Raw genomic sequence first — 14,248 nt, 5'->3', positions numbered from 1 at the left:
ATGGCCAGTAGCTCTGAAAAGAGTCTGGGAGAGGGGCATTTAGGAGATGAGAGGCTTTCCAGGCAGCAAGTCCATAAAGTAGTGCCATAGTGTGATGTGTGCGTGTTTACATTGATACATCAAGCTGACAGGCTCTCCATGAAGGCAAGTCTCAGACTTTCACTGTCCCTTTATTTATGTGAATGGGGCTTCAATCCAGGCAGTGGAGACAAGGATGAGTCAAACTTTACTCTCAAGGAGCTGGAAGCCCAGTAGAAGCATAAAGACTGGCCTAAAGATAGCTATAATGACTACACAGATGAACAGACAGTGCTGTTGGGGCCCAGAGGCTGAGGGGCCAGAGGCCTGGGAAAGAATCAGAGGCCTTAGAGGTACTGTTTGAGCAAAGCCTTGAAGAGGAAGCTTGAACTGTAGTAGAGGAAGGGCATCCCAGACAGAAGGATTGATGTGCCAAAGGCTGAGGGGAGGGGACTGAGGGGAGGATGGATCTGATCATTTTTGTGCACCAGAGATAGGGCTGAGGGAGTACGCCAGTGCTGGATTTTTGGAGAGTTTGAAGTGTCAATCTGAGGAATCTAGAGATACTCCTGTAGGCATCAGGGTTCTAACAGAAGTTTCTAAACAGGGGAACAGCATGCTTAGGCATGTTTTGTTTTCTTTTTTCAGGCAGAATGTGGACAGTCACCTATAGGAGGAAAGAGTGGGGATGAGGCAATCAGAAAGCAGAGTCCAAGTCAAAGATGGATCTGGCCATGGAATTTATGGTGGCAGAAAGAGTCTGACTTCAATGTCATTGAGTAGAGGGTAACACCATTAACCAAGATTGGGAATTTTGAGAAGCATGTTGAGTTTTTGTATGGGTGGGTGGAAATCTGGAAGAGGAAAATAATAGATTCTTGTCTTGGAGATGTTGAACTTCAGGTGTATCCAGATTTCCATTTGGATGTGTCCAGTTGGCAGTAGGAAATAAAGACCTGGAGCTTAGGAGGGGTGTCTAGACTGGAAAAACCAGCTGGAGTCATGCAAATGGGAAAAGGAGTTGAGATGATAATGTTGGCTGAGATCACCCAGGAGGCCTTGAAGCTGTGAGATGGGAAACAGAGTTGGAACCTTTAGGAAATGTCAGCATTTACAACCAGACGGTGATGGGAAAACCAGAGGAGCAAACAGGGAGGGAAAGGAATCCAGAAAAGTGTGGTACTTTAGCAACCGAAGGAGAGGGAGAAAGTCACCTCCATCAAGTCCAAATGTCACCTTCTCAATGAGGTCCTCTGCCACTCAAACACAGCCCTACTCCTTCCCCTTCTTGTTTTTCTTTTTAAAATCCTCACCTGAGGATATGTTTTTATTTGTTTTCAAAGAGAAAGGAAGGGAGAACTGCCATTCCCAGTGTGAGAGAGAAACTTCAATTGGTTACCTCCCTTATGCACCCGGACTGGGATTGAACCTGAAACCTGGGCCCTGACCAGGAACTGAACTTGCCACCTTTGGGTATATGGGATGACACTCCAACCAACTGAACCACCTGGCCAGGGATCCCCTCTCTTATTTTTCTCCACTGCACCTATACCACCTGTTACAATGTGCAGAGCACCTGGGTTTGCAAGACTGCTCTCCTTAGAATGTAAACCCATGAAGGCAGGGCTTTCTGTCTGGCACATAGTTGGCCCTCCTATATTTGTGGAGTGAATGAGGTCAGGCAGGATAAGAAGTGAACATCTTCTGCTGCATATCAAAATGTGGTGGCGCCTGTGCAGAGCACAATGGCTGGGAGGGGTGCCGGACTGCAGGGGTTTGGGAGTGAGTGGGGCAGGGTGAGTGATGGAAGTTGAAAGTGTAATAAGTCCTGTGAGAAGTTTGGGATGAAGAGAGGAGAAGATTGGGCAAGAGCCAGAAGCGGTGAGGGATTGTTAGGTTTTTGTTCCCTTTGATGAGGGAAATTAATTGGTAATATGGCAAGACTGGGTAGGGATCAGTTGTTGAGAGACAACTGATGGCAGTTGTCCCTGTGAAAGGGAGGGACAGTGCTGGTTAAAGTCAGAGGTGTACGGGCCAGGCCTGTGAGGGAATACTCGAACAATGCCTTTCTTTACTCTGTGAAACTGAAATCTCTGGCCTCTGATACTAATGGGGTATCTGTGGGACAGGAAAGGGTGTGGCACTCCTGCTAGGAGATGCTCAGGCCTGGCCCACCTGGGCTCAGATTCCTCCCTGATGCCTGCATAGGTTTGAGACACCTACCTCAGTTGCAATGGACTTGAGTAATAAGGGGGTGCAGGTTGGGAGACAAGTGTCAAGCCTAAAAATGCCACCAGGAGTTTTACTAGTTTAAATATTTGCTAGTGGGCAATTGGCAATTTAAAACGGTATACTCTGCAAACAATGCAGCAATGGGAGCTTCCACATTGGATAAACTCATTGCCTGGGGAGGTGTACGTGTGTGCACAGGGCTCTGTCTGTACATGGCCTGGGCTGGCCTATGGTAAGGGCTGTGGAGAGAGAGGAGAGAGCGCGTAACTACCAGGAGGAGATGAAAAGAGTTGCAGGCGCAGCTGGATCCAGAATGTGTGGGCTTAAAGCATTGGCTGGCATTTCTACCAGATTCCCCTTATTTCCTGTGTAAATCCTTCATTTCGGATGGTTTTGCAGCCTAGCCTGGGCAGCTTGGCTTGGAGGCACTCTGGTTCCCTCAGCCCAGTGGTGTCAAATGGCACCCCTCCCGGGGTTAGCCCATCTGATTGTCAGAGCTCCCTTTCAAATCCAATGTGCTGATCGTCACCGTGCCTCTCCCTCTTGGCCTCTTGAGGCGCCACTCGCACCAAGGCACCAAGCAAGGTTAAGAGCTAAACCTTTTAACTTTGGAGAAACTGTAGGGGCTGCAGGAGGGACACGTCAGGGCAGGATCCCATTTTTCTAGGAAACAAGAAGCCAAGCGTGGGGCCAGGCCCTCAGACGCTGAAGCTTATGCGCGACTGACCGAGGGGGGGCGGGGGGAAGCCACGCCAGTACCTGCAGCAGATGAGAGCCCAGCTCACGGCCAACGTTGTCCAGGGGGCTGGTCCGACTGGAGTGGCCCCACGCCTCCCCGAGACCTGTGGAGGCACAGAGACACTCTGAGCAATGGGACTCCAACCCTGCTGGCAGTTTGAGGCTAGTCTCACAGCTATGTCACACATTCACGCTCACACACATAACCAGATACCATTGGGCTCCTCTTGCTCTCTGACCTGGACAGCAAAGAATGGGAGCAGGTAAATGTAGGCCCCGCCCTCCCAGTCTGAACAGAGGTCAGACTCCCTCTCCCAGATGTACCTGGGCTTCTCAGGGAAGGCAGGGCCTGGCTGAGCATCCTCTGGGCAGGACCCCAAGTGGCTGAGTTTGGGGACAGCCTTGCCCTGAAAGAGCCCCTTACACTGCACCCCAGCGATAGCTATTGCATAGGTTCACTAGTGTTCTAGAGGGGTGAGGGACACTATTTGTCACCCAAAGTTTCATCATCATTCTTACCAAAAGGCGAATGTCACTGATGGCCCAGAGGGACATGAATCCCTGGGCCAGGGCCAGCTTGTCCCTGGTGAGCTTTCTGATTGGCAGCAGGGCTCTCCAGCCATTCCCCTCCCCTGGGCCTCTGACTTTAATCCCCTTCCGAAAAATCCATTTGCCTGTGCAGATGACTCCCAGCAGCAACATACCCTTGCAATCCTTCTATGCCTTTTCCTTCCTAGCCCCTCCCCACCTTCTTACACATCCTAATCTCACCTGCCATCCGACCCTCCAAAAACACCACACAGGTTTTTTTGAGGTCAGATACTTGCAGGTTCTAACACTGTTTTAGCAATATTTTCATGACCTTCTGAATATAGAGAATTAATCACTTTCTCTACTTTCCAGGTATCATCTTAACAAATATAGTCCCTTTCTCTCCACATTAAGATCTTCCCAAGTGTTGCCACAAATAGTTTTTCTGGTGATGCCTAAAAAAACAAAATTCTCAGGATGCTGTGGCTGGTGTTTTTTCCATTAATATGGAGAAAGAAAATGAAAAATCAGGTAGAAGAAACTTGCCCAGACCGAGGTTAAACTTCTTATGGGTAACAACTTGTAACAGTGTTGCTGCTGAAATTAATTTAACTAAGTAAAGTCTTTTATGCTTACACCAATACGCAAGGTTTAACATGACCCCCAAAAAGGGCGATTTACTGGGGAATGGGGCAAGTCACTATGAAGCACACAATGACGATCACACCCCCATGGTAATATGGGGTTGTGGTGGATCTTTCAGAATAACACATGGAGTTGGGCTCTAAAGTGTGTTGGCCAGGAGCTGCTTCCTAAGCCAATGATCAAAACCCTGGTAACGAATAACCGCGAGCACCCCTTCAGCTCAAATCGGGTCTCTCTGGGTGTTTGCACATCTAAATAAATCTAACGATTTCCCCACCGCTCTGCAAACACTGAGGCTCCCCGCCTTCGCCGGTCTCCTCTCCCTCCTTCCTCACCCCCTCCTGCCTCCTTAGCCCGCCCCAGTGTCCTTCCCCAGAGGGACTCCACTACCCTAACCCCTCGGTGCCCTCCTGGACGGTTCCAGGGGGCCACCGACACTACAGCCTGTACACACACGCCCCTTGCTCTGTCACCTTCTCTTTGTTCCTCCCGTCTCAGCCAAACTATTCTCCTTGGTTTCTGGCACAACGTGTTCATGTTTTCATTCCCGCTCAGATACCCACCCAGAAGGAGTGACAGGCAGGTGGCTTAGGGAGGCCGTCCTGGGGAAGGGTGAAAGGATCCTGCTTGGAGGAGGGGTGGGGGGCGCTGGCCCTTGCATGCCTGGGGCCCAGCTGAGGCCTGACAGCCCAAAGCTTCCCCGGGCCCAGGGGCAGGGACTCGGGTGCAAAGAGCTGGCCGAGGCCGCGTTGCTTCTGGAGTCCGGGCTTCCTCAGCGCCCCAAAGGGGGCCAAGAGTGCGCTTGGGACCGACAAGTGTTTTTATTCTAAAATTATCAGGTCCCGCAAAGCGGCTGGGACACACCCGGGACCAGCCTCCCGACCCGAATCCTCTGAAAATCCCCCAAGCTGTGCTGAGGTTAAGGACCGGTTCCGAACTCCCGCCTGGGCTGTCTGCGGGTCTCGGGTTGCGGCCTCCTTAGTGGGAGCCTCCAGGGGGAAACGAGGCTACCCCGCAGGTTAATGAACAGCCGGCCGCGCAGGTTAGCGGCCCTCCCTGCCCTCTTCCTCCCCACCCCCACCTTTTAAGGGGCTTTTGCTTTCACGGAGCATTGCCTTTGCTTTCTGTTCCCGGTCGAAATCTCCGTCACACGGCTATGTCTGGGTTAATGTTTTATAAGGGACTGGCTGCCTTCGTCGACCTGCGGGCTTTCCCGCTCTGACGCTAGGGCTGAGCTCGCCCTTCAGCCTGCCCGGGACACCTTCGGAAGCCCGGTCACGGGTTCCACCTCCGAAAGTCCGGGCGTGGGCCAGGGCCCCCTCTCCCTGACCCTTCCCTTCCCGCTGCGGTGACGCGCTCCCGCACCCAGTTTCACTTGGCGAGAGGGGTAAGCTGAGATTTCGTTTCTGCACTTGACCTACCGCAGAAAATTCGCAAATCCTTTGATTGTCTGTTTAAAATGAGGAGGAAACCAAGCTCCCTTTGCGGCAGGATTTCAGTGGGAACAAGATCTAAAGATTCTCTTGTAATTCGGTGAGGCCGAGGGAACGGGGTTTTGCAAAGGAAAAAAAAAAGCAGCTCTGTGAGGGAGGCGATAACTAAATCGGGTTTTAGACAAAAGGATTTGCCCCAGCTAAAGTGGCCCAAGACAAAGGAAAACATAATCTATTTGGGAAGATTTCCAAGATATGCTACATTAACCTCAGCAGATAAATTTTGCTTCTCCCCGCCCCCTTCTTCCCTCAAAGTCTGGCTTATCATATTTACATAAGTAGTATTACAAGGGATGTATCTATTATGGATCTAAAGGACTAGCTCACATTTCATGTGAAAACTCCGACAAGTTTCACTGTTGCTTTACCCTTCAGTGCGCGGAGGAGCCATTTCCATTTAAATACCCCCTGACCCAAGGATTACCTCAATGGACTGACTGCGCGGGTTTTGTAATTTCCTGAAAATGAGATTTCGATTTATAAAACAAGAAACCAATTAGTAACCAAATGAGGCGAAGTAGATCCACTAAAATTGACCTAATCCCACAGGCACAATTTAGGCCCGTTCTTGGCGAATGAATGATGAGCCCCGGTCTAGCATGAGCTCAAAGCATCGTCCAGCTGTGTTATTGCAAGCAGCAAAAATAAATTGATCGAGCTTTCCTTCGGAATGAATTTCGTACCCTTGACAAAATATGGTTGACAGACAGGCATCCTCACCTCCTTCACTCAGACAGGAAGGGGAGGATGAGAAGAGCTTCTCCTTCTACCGTTCTTTTTTTTTTTTCCTTTTAATAAACAAACACTGTATCTCAATAGAATGTGCCCTTCTTGTTGTCTCTCTGGGAAAACCATCTCTGAAATCATCGCTATGCCTTTTAAGCAACATTGTGGGTGCTGGAGGAGCTCCCCAAGACCAGATCACAGCCTGGTGACTGATGCCAGAAAAGCCCTCCGGGACCCAGACCGCGCTCCTGACTTTGGGTCTCAGGGGGACTTGTCCCAGCACCTGGGTTTCTCCCAGGACCGGCATCCTCTCCGAGCGCACTGTCCAAGCCTTTCCCTGCGCCCAGCAATGAACAGCCTTAGGGCTCCGGGAGCCTCAGTGGCTGGATGCTTGGGGAAGAGAGGAACTGAGACCCAAATCCAGGAGTCACCGGGTAGGAGACTGCTTCACACACTTGGCACCCCCACGACCCTCTCCGGCGCCGCGGCCCGCCCCACTCTGGCCACCTGGCGGGTGTGGCCAACCTTCCGAGGGCTTTGGTGGCCGCGCGGGGGCCAGGCTTTGTCCTGCGCAGCAGCCTGAACCCCACCCACCGTGTTTGCTCTCCACCAGGCAGTGTGCGCTCTGGCTTCTCCTTGTCTGCCTCAGGCATCCCCACCCGCGCCTGGGGATGCACTCAAGTTAGTGTAAGTCTGGGGCGGAAGCTCTGCGCTCTCGTCGCGCTCTGGCCCCGAGCGAGGGCTTCCCAGTCCGGATGGAGCGTGCGGGCCACGCTGGCTGCGGGCTCCCGAGCCCACGGGAGAGAACGGAACTGCGGGCCGCAGGCACAGGTGGGGTCTAGCCAGGTCCTAACTAAACCATGGTGCACAAGTGCCCGCAGGGTTGACAACAGTGCTGAGTGGCTGCCGAAAAGAGTCAAGCGGTGTGGCCTGGACTCTGGGCCTTCGAGGGGGGCCGGGCCGGGCGATGCCAGGGTCCCCAAGGCGAGGCCGACGGTGCTGCCCCGCGGCGCTGGCGGCGCTGGCGGCTCCCTCGTAGGTTCTACTTGGCGAACGGGACTCTGACGGCCGCACAGGCTCGCTCAGGCGGGATTTCGCTTTAGATGATGGCAGGTCCTTGGGGCAGTAGCCCGGGCAGCAGGAGGGCAGCGGGCGCACTGGGCAATCGGGCGGAGGCGTCCTCAAACCCTCGGCAGGCAGACTCGGTCCATTGCGGCGGCCTCCCGCTCGCGCTACCAGGCTGCGGCCACCCCCGGGAGGCGGCGGGGTCTCAGGGGAGGAACGGACGGACCGCAGAGCAAGGCCCTGGCGGGCCGGCCGCCACTATAGGCTTCTCCTAGCTGCTTTGGTCCGTGCTGGAGGCGAGGCTGAGGTTTAGACAAGGTCGCTGTCCCTGGTTTTGTCTGAGCCCGCGAGGCGGAGGACTCCGTGCAGGAGCCGCCTGCCCGATGGAGCTACCTGCAGAATAATGTTTGCCATGCAGTCCTCAGGCTCTGTTTTGGTACTTTCTGATTAGCATGTCCATTGCTAAATAATTGAAGGTTCTCACCTCCACAAAAAATTTAAATTCCATGGATCAGAAACTGACAATGAGTGGACTGCGAAAACCATAACATACTAGCTGTGCCTAAACATTCTCTTGAGAAAAACCTGGGCCGACAGATAAAGACCTGCAGCAGAAATCCACGGACTTGGTTGTATCTACATTTGTGTCTGCAGAACCTCAAAGCTGCCAAGATTCCCTAAAATTGAAAAGTTACTCCCTAGAAATCGTGTTTGTCCTCAGGAAAGTTGGCCTGATTTTAGCTTCAGGTGGGTGGTTATGCCCTGTTTGTAAGCATCCCACCATAGCTTACGATACCCTGTTTATGTTGGGGGTTTTGTTATTGTTTTTATTTGTGATCCTTCGTTTAAAGAGAAAAAAAAAGGTATTTTTTTCATTGGTCTGACCTACAATTTCTAGCACATAAATCTGCCTTGCAAATGCTCTGCACAGAGGTTAGTTCTGCATCTACATTTTAAGTCAACATCAAAATGGGAATCAAATAGAGAAAACCAGCATGGAGGCGTAAACTGTGCTTAAAGGCTTTTAAATGAGAAAAACTTATGTAAGAAAATAAACATGGAAACCTAATGCTCAATCATTTCCCCAAGCAGCAAGGAAAACAGCCTTAAATCACCATCCACGTGGGAAATGGGGGCCTCTTTTTCTCTCCTAGTTCTCCACCTCAGAAAAATGTAAGGCGATAAAGGGTTTCCGTCTTGAGGTGAATAGTATAGGAAAGGTCTGTGGAGGTTTGTTTAATCATCCTTGTCCTTCTGGCCCTTCTGGAGATTCACTTTCCTGCACCAATACTAATTTCAATTCTATAATTATTTTTATTTTCCCAGGACATCTTGAGAATGAAATAGTAGTGTGATGTTGCCAAGATTTTGAATGACTATAGATTTGAAAACATGTTTGATCCTTTTGAAGGTTATTCTATAAGCCGTTTCACCCCCAGCCAAAACTGTACTATAGCTGAATAACAAATACATATTTCTTCAGTTGAATTTGTCCTATTTTGCACACAAATAAAGTCACATCATCTCTCTTTTTTTAATCCTGCTTTTCTATCTTTGATCACATCATACATTTCTAGATGCCCTAATTTTCCCTTTGCAGGGCTATTTTAGAATAGGATATGTTGCCAATCGGGAGTTATGCAGTTTTAATGATTTCACAGTAATTTTCCTTAATTTTTTTTACTGTGAAATCTCCAATCTAATGATTTATTCTGTTATTCCAGACATCCATATCCCGTTTCTTTATTCTCTCTCTTTCTCTCTCTCATTTCCTCCTCCCTCAACAGCTCAATTTTACCTATTCAGATAAATAAAAGCTGAGTTTTGACAAGGGGGGGGGGTGATATTCAGCAACTGGAGGGGCTAACAATATTTTAGGAATTAAAACATTTTTCAAATGTAAGTATGGAAGGATTTTTGTTCGTGGATTTAAGACTTTTGGCATTACAGACTAGTACAGATGAAATGTATATGAGCGAAAACAATGAAGTATTATAGTCATTGCTATGCTTATAAGATGTCACCAGATTTATTAATTATTTTAGATTATATATCTTGCAAAATCCAAGTTACATGTGATGGAATGCTTACCATTATGAAACAACTATCTCCCATCCTTAAAATAAAATTTTATTGAAGACCTACTATGTGTTAGGATGGTGTCAAATGTAAAAATGAACCATATTGTCAAACAAATTGTTTTCATTTTTCATCACTAAAAAATGAGATTATTCCCCCATATAAAGTATCCATTTCCCCCACTGCTATGGAGCCAACCTTGTCCATCCCCTGCCTTCAGTCAACAGCTAAACCCAAATTTGGCACCCTCTGCAGGTTGTGCCTGGTTCTTCCTCCTGTGATTATTTTACTCCTTTAAAACTACTGGGTGTTTTTGTTGGTTTGTTTGTTTGTTTATTACTATTGCTGTTTAATATTTTTAAAGGCTATGTTTGGATTTTGAATTTTTGAAGCTAATCTACCCTCAAAATTAAAACCTCATCCCTAGCAGCAGCTGTTCAGATGACCCTGTCTAACTCACTGTGTGGAGGCTGTGGGGTGAGTTATGAGCTCAACAGTAGCTGGAGAAATAAATGATGTGCCCAGAGTTCACACATCGTCCATCCCCTCCTCCCCATAAACTTACACTCACCCGCTGAAGGGAGAGGAGGGGCCCAGGGCTTGTGAGGAAGGTGAGGGGGCTGCAGAAAACACAGTGGCCCTTAAGGTAGCCACCCGGGACCAGCCTAGCCAACAACTAGACTCCAGCCAGAGTCTTCGCCAGTGGGCTCTTTAAAAATAACAAGTTGGCTAAAACAGTTTACTTTTTGTTCCTCCTTTTTATGTATCCTGAGATTTACACTTTGTGGAGTTAGCACTTAAATAAGAAAGCTTGCTCTCTTAAAAAATAAAACAAAACGACAGAAACCAGTCCTATCCCCTCTGGGCCTGGCCAGCATGCCTGCCCGGGGTCTGCAGGACACAGATGAGGGCCTGGCCTGGCAGCTCCCGGGCTCTGGGGTCCCTCTCTGTGCCTACCCAGGAACTGGGACCTACAATTCTCTTCATCCCGAGGTTACTCGCAGCCCCACAAGCAGCACCATATGCTTCTTCTGATCAAACAGCCAGCGACATTGGCACTGATAATTGATGAGACCCGCTAGAAATCACGCAGAAAGGGAGCCCACTGAGACCGCAGGGGCTGACAAATCACTGCTAATAATCCTGTTAGGAACGGAGGGAACAGCGGAGTTCGCAATAGCTTTATTTTTATAAAGTAGGCGCTGACAGTATAAAAGACAACAAGGTCTCTTTTTTAAACATAAGGCAGTGTAGCATCGTAATAATGTTCCCACTAGCAATTCTCAGCAGAGTTTAATGGGAAATGTGGTTTTTAATATATGTTTCCTCCTTTTTTTCCTTTTTCTTTTTGGTCTTTACTTTTTAGGTACTTTAGGTTTTTATTTCTTTCCTCCTGTAATTTCCAGGGTCAGAAGAGACTATTCAAGGAACTGCTTTAAGACAAAACAAGTATAACACTACCTGTAGTTTTATGGTAAAATTGAACTATAATTTGAAATTTCTCCTTTGGTATCCCTGACTATTTGGGTGCATGTTTTGCAAGATTTTGATTCAGATAATAACTTTTGGTCAAGATCAAGCAAATTGAAAACTCCAAACCAAATAATGACTATTTTCTTTCCAGTATTCTCTCAAAAGAAAACAAACCCCATAGTCAAAATCAACAGTAACATAAACCTCTCTGGGTCAAATACTGTAAGAAGTTCTGCTTTGTAAACAAACAGGGTGCTTTCTCTGGGGTTTTTGTTTACTCGGCATTCTCTCCTTTACATTTCAAATCCCCTCCCTCAGAAAAGGCATATCTAACATGTACATATTTTAAATCTGTTGATGTTATTTGAATGGGGGTAAAGAAAAGATGGGGAAGTAGGAGAGAGAAGTGTCCTTTTCCCAGTGAGTATAAGTGGTTTTATACAGGAGAATGTTTTTTGAAGGCTGCTCTGTTCTCACACAGCGAATCTTCGAATCTTCGTAATCCAAATACACATTTTTAAACCATGTCAACAACTCAGCTCAGCGATTCTAACTTCTAGGCCTTAAAAGATAACTTTTCCAGGACCCCTTTGCCAACCTACCTACTACCTGGCAGATATTTTCTAAGTGGGCTAGCCATCTTAATTCAATCTTATGTATTTCGGGACTAGCCTATTATCTCAGCAATAATTTCAAACCCAGAGTTGCAAATCACATGCTCCAGAGTTAGCTTCAGAACCTGTGACTGTCTCAAAAACCCAAGATAAATTTGTTATCAGCAGTCAACGAGATTGGGTAAATTCAGGACATATTTGTTCATGAACATGCTTGCTCCTCCATTGCAAAATTATAAACATAGAGAAATTATCTAGTTTAGTTAGCTTCATTTACACGGGGTCTATTTATACATAGCAAAAATACAAGAATTTGGCAGTATTCCTGCCTTCTCCTACATACAATTCTAATGAGAGGAATGAATGAAAAAAAAACGTCATGTTTGGATTAGTAGTACTTTCAATTGAGCCCGGTATCTGAAGTGTTGACAAAAGCAATGTTGGGCTACTTCCCAACCAAACGTATCTGATGGGCTGAACGGAAAGTATTAATGGGGAAGTAGAAAGAGCCACAAAAAGGCAAGAGGATTTCTAAGTTCAGAGAGGTCCTTAGTCAAGCAGCCATGCTAAACTTCCCTTTGCAGAGAGTGTGTGAAAGAAAGTATGAATGTATTCTCTGCCGGTATGGTGGCTGGCAAACCCTCTACCCCTTCTGTCTGAAATTCCATCTGGGCAAAGTCACTTACCTTCTGGGAACACTACTCTCATTTTGAGATAGCTGGTGGTGAGTCTGATTATGGATGCTTTGTCCAGCTGCGAGGTGATAGCCGAGGGCAAAGGCAGTAATTTAGCCAGTTCATAGAATTCACTGTTTTCCTTCTCCCTCCTCGTCCGGGCAGCATTTTTGGACTTCTCTTTCATTGTGTCTCGTTCCCCCTTTCTTCTTACAACATACGCTCCACAGATTCATCCAAAGCCAAAATAAACTTTCAATTAGAGATCATTTGGGGGTGGAGGGGGCAAAAAATGTAAAGCAGACATTGAATGAAAAGACTGCAGTCTTTGCTTCGGTGTATTGGTGGTGGTAAAAGACCAACGCAGAGAACAGAAAATATTTTCTTTAAAAATACGGGATGCAAGGATAGGAAAGCTGCCGATCCGATCCGGAGCTATCTGGGCGACCCTGGGAGTTTCTGGATGTCAGATGCCAGCAGGACCCCTGAGGAGCCAGCCTTTCCTCCGGTTCCGCGCTGCGAACCCCGGCCCCTGGAAAAGCGACATAATAATCCCCGACGTTTGCTCTTCGGGTTCTCGGCAGTGGAGACGGCGCCGGGCCTTTTGGGGAGAACGGGACAGCCGGGCGACTCTCTCAGGCCCCTGTGAAGACAACAGCATCAGAGCGTCAGAGATCGGCGGCTCCGCGGGCACTCACGCCCTCCCCCGGGTTCCGGAAAGGGCCTCGGCTTCCCTCGGTATTTTTGTTTGTTTTGCAAAGTACGGGACACCAGCGGAGAGACGGAGCCCCGTGCAAAGGACGCCCGCTCGCGCGCCCTCGCCCAGGCCCACCGCATTCTCCAGCCCCCCGGGAAGTCGCCCCAACCACGAAAAGCCTATTTTATAGAGACCCCGCCGCCGGTGCCCGCGCCCGCCCGCGCCGCGTGCAGGCGCCCGTCCCAGGGAGCAGGTCTCCGCGGCTCCGAATTCCGCCTCCAGGCCCCCCATCTCGGCAGACCTGCAGCTTGGCCAGCTCTCCAACTCGGATGGGAAGTCTCGGGGATTCCTCCAAAAGTGGCACTTACACATCAAGTCCCGCGGGACGCCCGAGCCGACCCAGAGCGCTCCCTGCCCAGCAGGGGCGGCGCCGCGCCGGGCCGGCCGCGCCAGGTTAACAGGTGGCACGTTCGCGACGGCCCCTCGCCGGCGCGGGGGCGGGAGGCGGTCCAGCCCGGCCCCGGCCGGAGAGCTGCGGGGCCACCGGGGTGCGGGGTGCGGGCCGCTTCACCTACCTTCAGTCCCCGCCGGCGGCCCAGCGTGCGGAGGCGCCCGCCTCTTAATGACACTCATGTCTACGGTCCAACTGGGCAACGCGCGGGCCCCTCCGCGTCCCCCCGGCCGAGCAGCGGGGAGCGCCCGGGCTCCCTCGCCTCCCGGGGTCAGACACTGGGGGAGGGTGCGTGGGAGGATGGGGATGCGGGCTTTGGGGCGCGTGAGGCGGTGTGAGAGTCCTCCTCCTCGGGAGTTGCTACGAAGCCAGTATTATTCCTAATTGGAAGCCGAAAACGCCCCCCCCCCCCCCCGTAACTTCTTTATACCTTTCGGGGTTTAGCTTCAACTTCACTCCCGGGCTCCCTTTCTCCCGCCCTCCCTTCGTGGCATTCACAGACCTCCCCTCTTCCGATTGGTCGGGCGCGCCTCGGGGCGCGGCGCTCATTGGCCAGACGAGCTGAGTGACGCGAGCTGAGTGACGCTCCGTTCCCCCCGCGTCCCGGCTCCAGGCTGGCAGCCTTGCCACCCGCGCTGCCGCCGCGCTCCCAACCAGCCCCGGGCACCGGTGTCTGTGCTCACCCGCAGCCGCGGCTGCTTCGAGCCTCCCCGGCTTTGCGGGCGGCGTGCAGGACCCGCTCTCCCCGCGATCCCTGGGGTCAGGAGGCTAAGCCTTCGGCCCCGAGCGCGGGCTCCGAAGTGCTGGGGGTG

The 14,248-nt window shown here is 50.2% G+C and overlaps 1 protein-coding gene across 3 annotated transcripts in view; it reads right to left on the bottom strand.

Moving 5' to 3' along the window:
* Nucleotides 1-13,838, bottom strand: part of SIM1 (SIM bHLH transcription factor 1) — a 69,824-nt gene extending 55,986 nt beyond the window's left edge. The window contains exons 1-3 of one of the 3 annotated variants that reach the window (XM_059700857.1): nt 13,561-13,838; nt 12,301-12,931; nt 3,010-3,092 (exon numbers count right to left, since the gene is read on the bottom strand). In XM_059700857.1, the coding sequence (XP_059556840.1) occupies nt 3,010-3,092; nt 12,301-12,475 (258 nt within the window). In that variant the 5' untranslated portion in view covers nt 12,476-12,931; nt 13,561-13,838. Of the gene's footprint in view, nt 1-3,009; nt 3,093-12,300; nt 12,932-13,286; nt 13,499-13,560 lie in introns of those variants that run through there. The other 2 variants (XM_059700858.1, XM_059700859.1) reach the window with 2 other exon arrangements.
* Between the last annotated feature and the right edge of the window lie 410 nt (nt 13,839-14,248).

Source organism: Myotis daubentonii, chromosome 6 (genome assembly GCF_963259705.1).
Source record: "Myotis daubentonii chromosome 6, mMyoDau2.1, whole genome shotgun sequence".
NCBI classification, from domain to species: Eukaryota; Metazoa; Chordata; class Mammalia; order Chiroptera; family Vespertilionidae; genus Myotis; species Myotis daubentonii.
The sequence above is the reverse complement of the archived record's forward strand: the minus strand, read 5'-3'. Positions and strand labels throughout refer to the sequence as shown.